The sequence below is a fragment of the Planococcus citri genome, chromosome 2 (assembly GCF_950023065.1).
Source record: "Planococcus citri chromosome 2, ihPlaCitr1.1, whole genome shotgun sequence".
In the NCBI taxonomy this organism is placed as follows: Eukaryota; Metazoa; Arthropoda; class Insecta; order Hemiptera; family Pseudococcidae; genus Planococcus; species Planococcus citri.
The window spans coordinates 64,446,075-64,463,273 of record NC_088678.1 but is presented as its reverse complement, the minus strand read 5'-3'; the positions used below and the strand labels follow the sequence as shown (position 1 = coordinate 64,463,273).

At 35.4% G+C, this 17,199-nt stretch overlaps 2 protein-coding genes across 2 annotated transcripts in view; one reads left to right on the top strand and one right to left on the bottom strand.

Annotated features, from left to right (window-relative positions):
• The window catches only part of east (enhanced adult sensory threshold), a 64,900-nt gene extending 59,582 nt beyond the window's left edge, over window positions 1-5,318 (bottom strand). Inside the window, exon 1 of the mRNA XM_065352150.1 lies at window positions 5,170-5,318. Coding sequence (XP_065208222.1) covers window positions 5,170-5,252 — 83 coding nt within the window. The 5' untranslated portion in view covers window positions 5,253-5,318. The remainder of the gene's footprint in view (window positions 1-5,169) is intronic.
• Window positions 5,319-13,727: 8,409 nt separating this feature from the next.
• On the top strand, window positions 13,728-16,716 carry LOC135834128 (putative uncharacterized protein DDB_G0282133). The gene is made up of 3 exons (XM_065347965.1): window positions 13,728-14,082; window positions 15,802-16,076; window positions 16,699-16,716. Exons 1-3 carry the CDS (start codon window positions 13,728-13,730, stop codon window positions 16,714-16,716), a joined length of 648 nt encoding a protein of 215 aa, XP_065204037.1.
• Window positions 16,717-17,199: the final 483 nt, after the last annotated feature.

The window sequence follows — 17,199 nt, the reverse complement described above, 5'->3', positions numbered from 1 at the left end:
TGGTGGTCATTATTGGAGCACACTAGTTGCTTGCGGCTATGCCATTGATGATGAATACTGAATACAGGTACATATATCAATATCTACTTTTGTAACATTATGGCACCATTTAATTTAGTTGAACGTCGTTGTGGCACCAGGTAGCAAGTGAAGAAAACTTAGTCATTTACGCGAGCGTTTTTCTGGCAACGGTTTATTCATTAATAAAAACCAACTGGTGCCTCTATATTATATGAGTATAGAGTGATGATTAAGGGTATAAGCAACAGCGCCATCTAATCGAAACATTTTACAACGAATTTTTACAAAAGAATACATCGAAAACCAATGAGACCTGAAAATGGTGCCACAACGTCTGTTGACTATACATATAATTTTACCAGTATCTTAAAAGGGACTTTTAAATGTTGTTGTGGCACCATAACAAAAATTTGCTTAACGACCCCTGGCAGTGCCCTGATGACATTCCACACGATTTTAAATAAAATATGTTGTGGCACCATTTGGTGGTGCCACAACGTAAATTTTGGTGCCTGAACGTGTGTAAGTATATAAAATGGTGCCACAAGTACATCAATTATGAGTACCAGTATTTGTAAACCCGTAATGGTACAACATTCAAAACTGGTACAATACTAGTACAAGTTTTCAAGGAAAATTCAAAATTTTCATCATTTATGATGATTTTTTGCAATTTTTCACTCAAAATTTTGTAAATTTGGCCAAAACTGAGTTAAAATGAAGCATTCTTGATGAAAAACTCAATTTGTGAGTGAATACTAGTATATTGCCATACTCATATCATACTGATAGTGATATTGTACTGGTACCCAAGTCTCATACCAGTACAGTTACCAGTATACAGATACTTGTAAAACTTTTTTTTTATTGGTACAGTACTAACCTTTTTTTTGGTACAGTACTTACCAATACCAGTACTGGTACCTTAATCATAACAGTTTCCATCCCTGGGTAGAAGACAATCAGTTATCAGAGCTGCTAACAAGCTCACCACCTAACTCTCTTTTCAAAACCCTGAAAGAAACTCTCAAATACGCTAGAAACCGATTGATATAAACAGATAGAATCACATGTATGCTATAGGTATCTCCTGTAAAGGAGCTGCAACCATAGCAACAACGAGCTCGTGCAGAGATTCAGCCAATGAAACATTTAATCATCTAATAATGCAACAAAAAGCCATCTAATATTTGGAAAAAAATTCACCAGTAGGTATCACTAGTATCAGTAATATTTATTTTTTGAAAAACCTTCATACAAGAGTAGAAACAAATATTTTTTATTTTTGTTAGAAGTTTTGTTTATTAAAGGCTTTAAAAAGGTTTTTTCAGTGATGGAAGTTTCGGTTCCGGTATTCTTTTTTTAGTTTTTGTGTTTTTGTTCATCAATGATGGCAAAAACTTTTGCATTTCAGTTTCAGTTTCAGTTTTTTCTCAGTCAAATTCGTAATATTTGGGAATTTATTGGAAAAAATCAACTAACAAAAATCAGTTTTACTTTTTTTTTAGTCAATTTTAGTTTCAATACCAATTTCTCCATTTCAGTTTCAATATTTAACCAGTTTCAGTTTTCCCTCATAGCTGTTCAAAATCAGTCGAATTTTTTCAGTTTTAGATTCTCCATTTTTTGTATTGAATACTTAATCTCGCGATCTCGCCATTTATTCAAATCAGATATTTCAATTCAACAAAGATTCAAAGCGGTTAAAATAAAACAAATACTTTGCTTCATAACGAAACATTTTCAAAAACTGATAAACATTCAAAATCAAACCGTGTACCATAAAAGCAGGCCTATACGTCGCAATATGGTGCAGCAATTCCAAAAAACAGACTATAGTGCAATGCTATAGTGTAAACGACCCTTGAAATCCACGTTCAAACATAAGTACCTTCCAACACGGCTTCACCGAAGTAATAAGAAAATAAGATTAGGCCTATTTCGAATCAACAACGAACGAGGAAAAGAAATAGGTCAACTGGTGATTTTATAGGCTAATTGTAAGACAAAAGTTACCTCCCATTAACTCGATGAATTTCAATGGAAAACTGAATGAAATCAGTTAAAGATCATCGTCCACAGCACAAATGATCAGGTCATTATCATCTCAGAAAACAAGTTTGAGGCTGCCTCTATACAATATATAAGCACCAGCCAATACTCAACTTCAATAAAATATTCAGAAAACGGGCAACTATTCAACAATGAACCATAAAATTGGAAGGTTCAATCGCATGAGTTATGGCTTCTGACCCAACAATAATTGTCGTTATTTCCAATTACATGCTTCATTACTTGTAAAAATGCAGATCACACTTATTAAATTCTAAAATCCTCACTGAAAAATTATTGAAGATTTGGCTACAGTTCGTAATGACAATATTCTCAGTGCGAACACTTGCGAGTGTTTGCGAATATTCTCATTTTGTTAATTTGAAAATTCTCAAATCTTCACGTTTGGGGAGAAAAATGATCTTCTGCGAATAGTCGCGAACATTCCCGAACATTTTGCAAAAAAAAATGGGCTTTTAATGATGCTTTATCTCAATCAATAAATTGAACTCATGTGTGAAAACCAGAGTAGTGCATCTGTTATTGTCATTTGAAAGTTGCAAAAGAAACTATTTTGAATTTGGAAATTTTCATAGGTAAATGTTTGCAAATTACCCATTCGTAGCAAAAATAATTCGCGAATATTGCCAACACTATAACTTTGGCTTTCGAGTTTGAGATTTTTTTTGGCATTGTTTCGTTAATAATACACCTGCAATTGGTTCCATGAAATTCTTGGCCATTTCCGATATATCTCAATAATCAATAATCGATAATAATATCTTTTTGAATCAATTCTGCGAGATATTCGTGGATAAATAATTCCCTAAACTTCACTTTTTCAAGTAGATTCTATTCACTGAATTTTTCAATTAGACCAATTCAAAAACGCAACAAAAATCTCAGAAATTCAACGAAATGAATAATTCGTTTTCCAAAAAATAAACGACGTAAAAATATTTCAAATTAGTTTCTATAATAACTCAGGTACCATACGCAGATAAATCATAGGTACGTAGAAATGTACTTGAAAAAATAGGGATCTAATGTAAAAATTTGGCATTCATGTTGGAAAGAATTGGTAAGAGCTCTTTCACCTTTATTTATTTTATTTCATTAAAAAATTTAATATCTTGCAAATGAACTAGGACTAATTTTTCCATTCGGGGCATTCTAGAATTAGATTGGAATTGTACATTAACAAGATCAATTATCTGTTCAACTCAATTCTCGCAGAAATAATCAGGAAAACACAAACTCATTTGATACGATCAAACTCTCAGCACGAAGTGCAAAAGGTTGCTTCGTTTTAATTATCTACTCATTACATTAGATATTATTTTATTTTTCTTCTCATTATTAAAATAATAGACGCAAGGCTGTGAGGTGAGGGTGAGGGAAGGTACTTAATGATTCGGAAAAAACGTAGGTACTCTATCTCAACTAGAAATTATCTACTAGGTATACTTCGGAGCATTTCTTTCGCCAGCCTACGTTCGTCAGTTGGCGATTTCATCACATAGTGACATAATCTGCCAAGAAATTTTTTTGGCAAATTCAATTTGTTTGCGTAGGTAATAATTTCCAATTCCAATTCATCATTCAAGTTACATCTATCGCTGAATTAAGCTGTCGTCGTTTTTATTTTACATTTTGAAATTAATTCAGATCGTTTTTCATCTAAGTACACGAATGAGTACTTCGAACAGAAGCACAATCGTTCTCAGAAATATCTAGCGCTTTTGAATTCTTTCCTCCATTCCTTATCAGTTTCACTTTCAGTTTCATTCGTAAGAAAAAATGTAGATACGTCTACGTACTACGTAGAAGCTCTCTCACGTTGAATTTTTGATAAAACTTCCTCTCTTTTTTTTTTTTTTACCACAGCACTAAGCTGGAACGAAGAACGATTCATTCAGATCTCAGGATCAATGGTCTTAGTATAACATTATCGGTTCTTTATTGTTCATTGATAATAGTTTTGCTGATAACAAAATACCCAACTGTTCTTAACTCTTCTCGGTGGCCAACTTTTGAGATTGTTCTTTGTTTTAGGAAACAAAGATCGTACAATAACTATAGTTAGGTATTTTATTAACACTCGCAGATGATTCAAGCACCCTAAATGAACCAGTTCTACGTTCACAGATATGAAAAAATATTCGTTCATTCTTTTTAAACTTCACATCGATAGGATACTTCTTCAACCTCAATCTTTCAATTTCACGAGAAATAAGTATCTCAACTCAAGTCTCAGGTCCCATAACTGAAGGAATCTTACGATACAAGATACTGTTTAGTTTTGATAGATTGAATTCCAAAGTATCGAAATTCGAAAACTTTCAAAATCTAAAACAGATGTTCAGTCATCAGACAGATAAAACGTCGTAGTTGCTCGTGCGTCATTCAAATCAAACAGAAAAACTACTCAATGACTCATTCAACTTGCCGCAGGCCGCAGCCAAATCAAACACTCAAAAACTTGTGATTTCGGCACACAAACTACAAAGTTTAAAAGTTATACCGTATGATACTTTCACGTCCACATTCATCTAATATTTTGGTAACGACGATTACGTAATTAAAATTACGAAACGTACGTACAACATGCATTAGGTTGATAAGATAAAGCAAGATTCAATTTCCATATACCCTCCTATGGCTGCATGTATCACGTGTAAATACTCCTATGAAATCTAATCAGCTTATCTTTTGAAATTTATTTTAGCATAGTTTTCTGCTAAATAGATGAATTATTGTAGATGAATTTGCCATACTTATAGCTAAGCAAATGGAACTAACTTCGACTTCGAGTACGATATATACTGTTGAATTATTTTTGAAAAAATTTTGCGAGAGGGTAAGGTGAGTTGGAAGTGAAACGAAAACAATACCTAATGAATAATGTTGACATACCATCTGTTGAATAGTTTAGAGTTGATTCTTCGAACAAATTGTACTTCAGATCAGTTAATACGTTACTAATACCCCCATAACTTGACTCTAATGAATGATATACCTCTATACGGATGGCATGGCACATGCCCTGAAAAAATAGCTCTAACTTATCTAGCATAGAAAATGGGGAAAACTTACTGCTTTCTGCATGATCGTACTATTTCTTCGATGAGCCGTTTCCTTCGGGTTGCCTTTGAATTTTTCGACTTTCTTTTTGCCATAACAACTTATAAAATTACCGGATTTATTTATAATTGTCGATATAAATATGTACGTAATTCATTCAACATCTATACGCCATTACAGGGCGATCAAACAAAGCAAAAATGCATGTAAACATCAACACACGTGTTCTCGGCGTTCATTTCAAAAAGAACCGGATTTTTAGCGCGTGGTAACACTGATAAGCATTTTAATCTGAGGAGAGGGATGAGGAAAACTGGAAAAACAAAGTTGGAAAAATGAGGATTTTGTTTTCATTTTTCAATGTTTCGAATTGATCGAGCATTCGTTAACTGTTTTTTCAGATAGCAAATCGTAATCGAGAGGAAAATCGTTCAAGGATGTGAGAAAATCGAAGGAAAAGTACAAAATTGGAAGTCCAGCGATTGGACCAGTAAACTCATAAGATTCAAGAACGCCATGTTTGTTCTTATGATTTATGATCCATTGATGATTTATGAATAGGTAATTCATAATTGAATTGATTGACCATTGATGATTCATCTCCCATATCTAATTCCGGTTTCAGTTTGGATAAAATTTCATTTTTTGAAGAATTTTTTCTTGTTCTGAAGGATTCTTCTTTTTTTGACGGCCCTTTTAAAACAATTTTCTTTTGCCTGTTTGAAATTTTCTTCAACGACGTACGTAGTTTTGATGAAAAATTTTCATTAATATCTATCTAAACAATTTTGAATTTTCTCTCTAAAAAAAATTATAGGTAAATTCAAGTGAAAATTTGTTGAAAAATCAAATGCTAGCATTGCTAGCAGAGCTAGCTTGCTTGAAATGTTCTTCTTAAGCTTCCTTTATAGTGGCCATGGAATTTTTCTACAGAAAAGACAAATGTGTACATTCATATGGAAGCATTTATACTGGCTGTGGAATTTTATCAATTTTCTATGGAAAAGTCAAAATTTTTTAACTTTTCCATAGAAAAGTGATGAATGAGATGAAGATTGAAAACTTTTTATTAAAGTGAATAATCATCAGAATTTATAAGAAATGTTATTATTTTACAAGTTTAGAGGTTCAAAAGTGCTTAAAATTGAGTTTGAAAAAATTCCACGATTTTCTGTAGAAATTTTCTATTGCCAGCTTATCGCCACTATAAAGGAAGCTTTAGTTCTTACTTACAATCGGAAGTCTTGGACGACAATATGGTAATTTTCTGAATTTGTTTCGAAGAAATTCAAGTGCCTGTAAAAACCTAAAGAAAGAAAGAATGATAATAACTTGGGTGAACATAAAAATTTGTAGGTAGTAAAGATAAAATTCTTATTAAATGGGACAGTCCTGCATGAATTATGTTTTATGATTATCAACCATATACCTTATATGCCGTCGCAACAATTTTACTTTCTGAAAAGCTGAAAATTTCACATTTTATTTTCATTACCTACATATAACTTTTATAACAACTGAAATTAACCTTGTGTGGAGGTCAGCTGAATTGCTGAAAAGATGCAATGCGAGAATGGACTGTAGGTATTTGTACAAAGTTTTATTGATGGCGATGCTCATTTCAAAAAAAAAAAGTGTACATATTGCACCTAGATAAATGGCCTAGGTACTTCTTTGAAAACAATGTCTAATATTCGAGTAAGTATTCAACCATGCGGTTGTGTGCTCACAGACCTATTCCAACCAATTTTAGTTTTCCTTCCTTAGCACTGTCTCTAAATCTTTGATTATCCATTTTTGGATCTACGATCTAGGTATTTAAGGGAAAATGCATATAGGACAAAACGCCTCAGAAAAGCCCATTTCAAAAATGTTACCTTTTATCATCCCTTCGTGGGAGGGGGGAGGGGGTTCAATCGATATGGAAACAGTTTTGGCTTCCTGATCTTCTGGGATTTTAATCATTTCAATTTTGAAAAGAAAATAGGTAAATAGATTGATTAGATTCAAGCGAAGTGAGGGCAATGAATTTCATTTTTCTAAGCGTAACCCAAATTTTAAAACTTGGAACAGTATTTTCCTTGAAATTTTAAGTTTGAAAAAAAAAATATAACTGCAAAAGTGTGGTAAAGCTTTGGATATTTCTAATTCAAAAAATTTGGTGTAAGATCATTTTCAAACCGTGATATAGATAAATTTTAAAATTGAGGAGCGATATTCCAAAACGCCCAATGTTCACTTTTTGAAATTTTAAAGGGAAAAGGAAAAACATTTCCCGTTTTTAAACTGGTAAATTGGCTATTTAGGCGAGTTTAACACTTTATTTGAGTGGATTTAGGATATAGGAGTGTAGGTATAGGTACACTTCATCCGTCATCCGCCATCCGCCAAATATACCTACAGCTAAAAAGATTCAATAAATATGACGTACAGAGTGCGCTTTGCAACTTAATTTTGGTAGGTTGATGGTGTAGGAATGTGAGTTAATACTTCACCTACTAGATACCGCTAAAAAAAACTCAATTCGAAAAAAATGGACTAAGGGCACTTTGGAATATTGCTCCTCAATTGAAAAAAATAAAAGGATTCATCTTTAAACGAATACCTATATACATTATTCATCTACTATATCTATCTAACTTCAGTTGAAACCTCGAGAAACATGAAAAATTTATGAAAATACGTACCTACATGAAAACTTGCCAAGAATACGTGTAAAAATTATTTGAAAACATTGCAAACGTCATTAAAATCACTGAAAATAAAAAAATAAATCAATGTCAAAAATACAAGAGAAAGTATAAAAATTAAGTATACGTAAAAATGCTGAAAAAAATAAGGAAAAGTCACTGAAAATCAACAAAGCATCATAAAATTTACTGAACATGGTCAACGATGCATGAAAAAGTGTTAAAAACATGTGAGAAGAATACATATAAAAAAACCAATGCACAAAATCAGAACCAAAACCGACCAAAAACCGATAGAAATTGCTCAAAACCAAAATCAGAAGCGTTATTTTTACACAATCAAAACCGAAACCGAAATTGGGAGCCTTATTTCTCAAATTCAAAACCAAAACCACATAACCGATTAAAAACTGAACAGGGCATGAAAACCGAAACCAAAAACCGATTAAAATTGCTCAACACCGAAACCAGGAGCGTTATTTTCCCACAATCACATAACCAAAACCAAAACCGGGAGCTTTATTTCTCAAATTCAAAACCAAAACCGAAACCATAACACATTTAAAAGTGAATTGATTTTGGTTTTAGAATTTCTCAGGTATAAGGTAATTTGCCTAATTACTGGGTAATGAGTGCATTGATTCTGTATGTTTGGTAAAAATAATAAAGTAAAAAGAAAAACTATGCATTCTAGGTTGAAAATAATTGTACCATTGGATTCCAACTTCCAAGTGTCAAAAAAACCTCAATTTTGACCCCTTGCAAGATCATAATTATGCTTAAAAACGAATTAATTAAAAATTTCATTTTTTCTAAAAATGAAAAACCGAAACCGAAACCGAAACCGATTCCTCGGAAATCAAAATCTTTAACCAAAATCAGGATCAGAGAGCGATATTTCTAAAAAAACCCTGACCAAAACAGATACCAAAGCCTTTAGTTTTTCGAAAAACGGTAAACCAAAACCAAAACCGAGAGTGATACTGATATTCATCCGGTTTTCATGGCCTGAAGCTGAATCAGTTTAAGTTTTGAAATGTTTCAAGTAATTAGCCTATAATTAGTACGTAATGACTGGGTAATGGTGCATTAATTAGTATTTTTGGAAAAATAAAGTAGGGTACCAACAATAATGATAATGAAAGAAAAAACCAAAAAAATTGAAAAATATGGAACTGCCGAAACACCGCCGTTTTCTATTCGCTTAGGTATAAAGTATTTGAAAAAATTACTCATATCTTGCTCTTCCTTATAAAAAATGGGGAGAAAAGGAAAAAACCAAAACCGAAAACCGACGATAAGTTCGATAAAATCAATAGCAAAAACCGATAACCAAAACCAGGAGTGATATTTTTCAAAACTGAAACTGAAACCGAAACCGTAACCTATATTTATCCGGTTTTAATGGCCTGGGATCCAAAAAAAATTCACAAGTGCGTAAAAATCAACAAAAATGATAACATTTAGGTACTTATTAGATGAAGTTTATCAAAATTCAGCAAAAATTGCAAAATATTCTTTGAATTCCATTTAAAGCTCAAACGCAAACTAGTAAAAGCAATGAAAAATGAAAACACTCTTTTTTTTTTTGGAAATTTTCAACGACTTTTTTTTGGGTGTTTTGAGTGGTTTTATAACATTTAAAAAAATTTTCGACACTTTTTCATGCATTTCTCGCAAATCTTACAAAAATTCCGGACTTCTTGAGTTTTTTGGTGATTTATGGTGATTCAAACCTCTTTTTTCATTTTTTTAGAGGTACCTACTTTTAAAAACGTTTTTAATTATTTTAACATGTTTTTTTCCGTCACTTTCATTCTTTCTAGTTTATACTTTGGCAAATTTTGCTGAAATTCGGGTTTTATAAAGCCTGAATTGGTCATTTTTAGCGACCCTGGCACGCGTTTTCAACTCTTTATCATGCATTTTGGGAAAATGTTGCTAAAATTTCATCGATTTATTATAATTTTACATTTTCAGCAATTTACACGTAAGAAATATAACTATTTAAGACGTACACGGTGCCCATTTGAATCGGAATGCATTTTGAATAGTACAGTAATGATTTCATCCAATAGCAAGACATTATTTTGTGGCTCGACCAATCAGATGTTCGAATATTATTACCCATGTACCAGGTACCTACATAGCTACCTACTAATTTAATTAGGCATCCTGCACTCTGTAGGTACTCCCTAAAAACAAAGGCTGTAAGATGTATGGAATATTTTTCAGGATAAAAAAGGGGCTCCCAGATTTTGTTTGTATAAAGAACAATTTATCAGAGCAAGAAATTTTTAAATATATATGGGGTAATTTTATCAAATTTTAAAAAATAAACTAATTGTTTTTGATTTTTTTTTTTTTTTGATAATTTGAGCCTTGAGGTCTTCTCAAAACTTGATGTGTGGTACTCTTTTTCAACAAGCTGGCTCCACAATTCTTGATGAATGAAAAATTAAATAACTTTATAGGTACCTAAGTACTCAGTCTGTAGAAAGGGCTCATTTCACCACGTAGGCTTATTTTTCATGGTGGCCTACTCGGCAACTGCCCTATGTGCAGTGGGTTAAACCCGCTTATGCAAATTACACTCAAGCATATCGTTAAATTTGGTATTCAAATGCGTAAAGTCCAAGGAATAAAAAGAACAACGAACTGCGCATACGTACATTTTCAAGATTCGCGAAGGTAAAATACCTATCTACACCTATACAAATGAAAACAAAACATGACGATCTAATAAAATCTACTTGCAATGATTTCTTTAAAAACCACAAAAAAGTAACAGCTATTTCAAGTATAAAATAGGGCTATAAACCTAGGTAATAACTTCTCGACAACCTAATTTCTTTTGATTTGAGTAAATATGTATAATAGTACATTCAACATTAAACTATACGAATACTCATCCCAGGAATAGGAATAAGCTTTCCATTATGCTTAGGTGCACTTTATTTCAGTGTAATTTTAATGAAATAACAACGAAGATTTTTCGTCACGTTCCAATTCCGCAATACAGCCTCTTTTCTCTCACAAATTGTGTACTTCATGTACTTGTTCGTTGTATCTGCATATAAATAATGGTATTATACGCGTTCTGAGAAGTGCCGCAGCCGTTGCGAATCATTAAGTAAATGATTTCTCATTAATCTAGACTCTGCTCGGCCAAATATCCTCATTTTTTGATTACTTTTTTCCTCCATCTGTTGACGATTCAGTTCAGGAAACGAATAATATTTCAGTTTGCTTATCGTTTAGATAGAGGTTACAAATTCCAATCCATTTCCCCGCTCACGTCGCTGTCCGCGTGAAGGTAAACTGAAAACAGTGCATCAATGACGTCATTTAATTAATTCACGTTTCGACGAATTCGTTTGTTACATTATAATTGACTCTTGTCTGGGATTTGATTACCGCGCGAGGACCGCGACGACGAGGGGAAGTTGAGAGCTTTTCAATCGCCTGCTCGCGTTTCTGTTTCTTTTCCAACGTGTCTATCTACAACTTAGGTACGTTCAACAAAGAACTTGAGAAGAAAATCGATCTGAAATGTTTATTGTAAATTTATAACTTCATCTCGACTGTAAATAAATTAATTACTCACGGTTGGATTTTTTTATTTGAGTTAAAATTAGCGTGTTTTTCGAGATTAAACTTACTTAGGTAGGTACCTACTTAATAAGTATGAAAAATATCTCTTAGGTAAAAACATTTCTCGGGGAAGAAATATAATAAGCATCGCATGCGTTCTACGATTCTGTTCAGGAAAATCTCCCCTTATAGCTTACAGACGCGAGACAGAAGGGGAAAATCTGCGACTCTGCGAAGAAAATACTTTTGTAGGGTAAAGTGTCCGAATGAAAATGAGGCCAACGTAAGGTTTTTTTAGATAAATACAACCTGGCAAAGTCATATTACCTATGTAGATCACTCTTACTGGCTTCAAAATCGTATCAATGGGAGGTAGGGAGAATTTTGCATCTTTTAGAACATATTATTTTCGAAAAAGTTGACTTTCTTTTTGAAAATTTTAATTATTTGTCCAAAAGTGGCTATTTTAAAATTGCAAAAATCCAAAAGTGGCCACCAAAAAAAACCAATACGACCATTTGAAAAATAAGGAACAAAATCTTGTCGAATTGACTCAAAAAGCTGAAAGTTGGTACCTGTATATAAGCTATTCTCGACCCACCCAATCGATTAGAAACAGTTTCAAATCCTTTCGAGCAGTTCAGAAGCCTCCAGCAAATTTTTGAATGATGAAATTTTTGCAAAAATTTTACTTATTGGTAGGGAAGATGCAATAAAGTGTTGGCAAAATTGGAATCGTAACCGTAACGAACTATGTTCGGTAACTTTTAAGTTTTTATTTTTTATTATTAATGAATTTCGGTTTCGCGATATATATATTGTTGGTTACGTATAAAATGGTTTTTAGTTCTTTTCGTAAAATCGCGTAAACTGTTGGCTGTTAAATTATCGTTTATTTTTCGTTGTATTCGTTATGTATATAAGTTCGTCGTGTTAATATTGATTCAATCGTCGAGTTATAAAGTTGTCGAGCTTCTGCTCAATTTTGTTTTTGTTTTGGTTCATTGACTTAGGTCATTGACCGAGTAAATAAATATTTCTATTTATTTTGAGTCGTTATGTTTTAGTATGTCGAATTGTTTGATTAAAAGTCAATATTCTTTGAGTAAGATTTATCGATTTTGATCGATTTATCGTTCATGGTAGCGTGAGCGTAGTTGGTGAAACGCTCTGTAGTTCGACGACGTTCTGGTATCCTGTGTGGATTTGCTCGTCCAAGTATCCGGCTTGTGTAGCTGTTGAATTTTTGGTTCGTGGTGTTCGACAAAGTAAATGTCGACAGTCCTGTCCTATTTGCGGTCAGGAAAATCGGTCAACGTAGACGACGACGACGAGTGTAAACGTAAATCCAGTACGACCTTTGCTGGTTTCCCTGTAAACGAAAATTCGAACGAAAGTAAAACGAAGTCGTCGAAGGGTAAAAGTACTTCGAAAAGTAACGTATCTGATTCCAGTGGCGACGCTAACGTAGCTGGTACGAGTAGTTCTGGTTCTGGTGAACAAGTTGGTCCAACCGATTCTGCTTCTCCTCTTCCTCCGTCTAATCCGTCATCCGGTCCTCCACCTCCTCCACCTCCTGGTCCATCCGACGATCCGAGCGACGTTAGTGATAGTAGCGACGACGACGACGAGTCCGACGAAGCAGCTGTAGAATCCGATTCGAGTAGTTCGTCTGGTAGTATGTTCGGTGCCGGTGATAATCGTGTAATGGAGTCGATGGTCTTTCGCGGTACGGGTTTCGTGTCCTGGAAAAGAAAAATCAAAGTTATTTTGGCAGCCAAAGGACTTCAGACCGCAATTTTAGAAGTAAATTCGTTATCGTCGCGTAAAAAAGCGAAAGCTTTAGAAATTTTAATTAGGCACGTAGCTGAGAACGTTTTCCGACTGGTCAAGGAGACAGAGGATCCGTACGTATTCTGGACGGAGCTCAACTCCTTGTACCAGGCGGAAAACCAAGCAGCAATTATCGACTGTCGAACTCGTATTTCGAAGATTGTCATCGATATGTACAAAGGTCCGAAGGAGTTCTTGGAGGCATTTTATACGCTCGTCAACGATATGGAGAGTTTGGACGTGAAATTGACCCCTTCGGAGGTCTACACGTATCTGATCAATGCGTTAGGCAATTCGCCTAAGTACGAGTCAGTGCGTATGACTGCTCGAGGACTAGTTCACGTCACAGCTGGAGACCCAAATCCAAAGTTAATTTCATCGTTGCTTTTGAGTTTGGAAGATGCCTCGAAGAACTCCTCGACTTCGAAGAGTTCGACAAGTACCGGTTCCGCGATGGCCGCATCCGATCAATCCGGTAATAATAATAATAAACGTAATCGTAATCGTAATAAATCGCGTAGTAGTAATTCAAACTCGTCCGGTAATTCGTCGAACGGTAACGGTGATCGTGGTAGTAATAATGGCTTCGTACAAGCCAAAGATCGTACCTGCTATAAGTGTCATAAACGGGGCCACATGGCCAAGTCTTGTCGATCCGCCGGAGGGAATTATAGAAACGATACCAACCCTCGGGGAAGTATCGTTTGCTATCGATGCAATCTAACCGGGCATATAGGTCGTAATTGTCCGCAGAACGGTGATTCGTCGCGTAATAACGGTGGTAACGGTTCGTCGAGTGGTACGTCGGGTACGTCTGGTACTGCAGGTTCGTCCGGTTCGTCAGGTCCTCGTCCGTCGATAGCGTTAGGTCTTTTTCCGTCGATGTCTGGAAAAAAAGAAAATTTCTCGTTAGATGAAGGTCGTAGTCGTAATATCGTAGATGAATTCGTTAAAAATAGTGTCGGTCGTAGTAGTTTCGGTGACAGTGTTGCGATTTCTAATTTCGGAAATTCGCGTAACGTAAATATCGGGTCGAACTATTTTTTAGGTGACTCGACCGCTTTGAATCTCGGTGAAGAAAATGCATACGTCGAGACAAACGACGACGACGGCGTTGATTTTATCACGTTTGTCGTCGATAGTGGCGCGACGTCGCATTTTCTGAAACATCGTGGAGTCTTGCATGATGAGAGGAAAATAAACGAAAGTTTACAATCCGCTCATTGTGAAGTCTCTTTGATCAAAGAAGGAGTAGGTCGATTGAGAGTTCTAGCCGATGACGGAAACGTCTACTGGTTGAACGAGGTATACTACGTACCTAGTCTTTCTTTTAGTCTTCTGTCCGTGTCGAAAATCGTAGCGAATGGTTATCGTTTCTTCTTCGATGAAGATCCTCGTTTGGTCGATCCTGCGGGAAATATAGTTTCTAGATTAGTACTTAACGATAATGGATTGTATACGATTCAATTTATGATCAATATACCTCCTCTTTTGTATTCTTGTTCAAATTATTCATCTGCGTTGGTCTCTAGTGAAGATAGCGACTCTACAAATGTAGGTAATGACTCGACGACGATAGGTAACGATTCTGGTATTGGAAATTCGAACGTTTCAAGTGTAGGTATAGGAAATACCAGTACGAGCAGTGACAGTGATGTAAATCTGAAAAATAAAAAGAAAGTAAATAGGTTAAAAGGTGAAGGTGACATCTGGCATCGTAGGTTGGCTCATACGAGCAAGACGGTACTAGATAAGATCCCTGAGTTACGTGGATGTGATTGCCCACCTTTCAATCAGTGTCAAATTTGCTGTAAAGCAAAACAAAAGAAACATACCTACGATTCAAGTAGGTATAGGTATCCAAATCCGCTCGATCTCGTTCATATTGACGTAATGGGTCCTATTACAGAAGGACTAGAAGGCGAGCGATATTTGATTGGCTTCGTAGATGACTGTACGAGATGGGGAGTAACTTTCGGAATGAGAAGTAAAGCCGAAGTAGGTACCTACCTGAAAAAATATGTAAATATTAGTGAAACGTTATGGAGTACGAAAGTGAAGCGTATCAGGTGCGATAACGCTAGTGAATTTATCGGAGGTACCTTTAAAGAGTTTGTCGACGAAAAAGGCATATCTATGCAGAACAGTGAGCTGTATGAGAAGCAGCATAATGGCACCGTCGAGCGTTTTTTCCGAACCATCCAAGAGAAGATGCGAGCTCTGTTATACGAAGGCGGTTTAACGAATAAATTCTGGCTTTACGCTGCATACACGGCGAACTACGTGTACAATCGTTTACCGCATTCTGCCTTGAACGATCTGTCACCGTACGAGCTGTGGAATCGCCGAAAGCCGGATTTATCGAGAGTGAGATTGTTTGGAAGCGTTGCACGAGTTCTAGTACCGCCTGAAAAGAGAAAGAAAACTGATGAGAAGCCGATCGATATGGTTTTACTCGGTTTTACAGAGACAGGTTATGTATTGTACGATGTTTTACGAAATAAATTTACGAATTCGAGTTGCGTAGAAGTCGATGAAACGCGTAAGATACACGATATCATCAACGATCATTTGATCAAAACGTCTGTAACTGTAAGTATAAATGACGTAGATATCATACCTACGAATCAGCAAGATGTACGTAGTTCGGTAGAGTCAGCTCCTGGGTGCTCATCTTGGGTAAACCCAGATGAGTTGAGCGAAGCCGAACGTAGCGGTGAAATCAACGTTGATCGTAGTATGATTGATACTTCAGCTACCGACGATCGATCCGATGATTTTGCTTGTTTTGCACTCGCTGGGGTTGATGACCTTACGTATGAAGAAGCGTTAAACGGTCCTGAATCGAAATTTTGGCGTGTAGCGATAGATGAAGAGTTAAAGGCGATGGAGATCAAAGACGTTTGGTATTCAGCATCTGAAAAAAGTGTAAATAAAGAGAATTACTCGAAAGTAGACAGTAAGTGGGTTCTAAAGAAAAAAATCAACTCGAATGGTGGGGTGAAATTTAAGGCTAGATTGGTGTTGCGTGGCTTCAAAGACAACCATTTTTATGAGTTGGATGAAATATACGCTCCAACACCTAATCAACCGATAATACGCTCGATGCTCAATCTAGCTATGGTCAACAAGTGGCAGTTGAGACAGCTAGATGTGAGTACTGCATTTCTCAATGGAGATATAAACCGAGGTATTATGTTCAACCCACCGAAAGGGACTAACGAAGAAAAAGGTGTCGTATATATTCTCAAACGTTCGTTATATGGGTTAAAAACGAGTCCCAAGTCGTGGAACGCAAAATTGAATGAGTATTTACTTTCGCTCGGTTTCGTAAGGAGCAAAGTTGATCCGTGTGTCTACTTCGATGCCGAAAATCCTCTACGTTGCGTGTTTGTCGTTTACGTAGACGATTTTCTAATTACAGGTTGCGATGATCATCTAATTGAGTGGTTGGTCAAGCGATTGAATGAGCGTTTTGGAATCAGAGACCTGGAACAATGCAAGAAGTTCATTGGAATGGAAATTAATCGTAGTAAAGAAAAGTTAGAAATACATCAAAATTCATATATCGAGCAGTTAGTTAATGATTACGGTTTATCTAATTCGAATAGTATCTCAACTCCAATCGAACCGGGCTTGAAGATTACCAATCTCAAGCTCGATAAAAGTTATGAAACCAAAGTGCGTGGTCTCTTAGGAAGTTTAAGTTACATAGCAAGGGGAACACGTCCCGATATCGCTTTTGCTGTAAACTTTCTAAGCAGATACCAGCACTTGGCAAACAAGGAGCTATTCGAATATAGTAAGCGTATTCTCAGGTATTTACGTAGTACGTTGAACGTGAAACTTACCTACGTAATACCTGAAGTCGTTGATAAATACTCTGTAAGAGTATACGTAGATTCGGACTTTGCTGGTGATTGTT

What these genes read in the sequence shown, in the direction of transcription:
- LOC135834128 (XM_065347965.1), top strand. Translation starts at nt 13,728, where the DNA reads ATGGCCGCATCCGATCAATCCGGTAATAATAATAATAAACGTAATCGT. An exon ending in TTCGTCGAGTGGTACGTCGG is followed by an intron (nt 14,083 to 15,801) that starts GTACGTCTGGTA and finishes CGAGTTGCGTAG; the next exon opens with AAGTCGATGAAACGCGTAAG.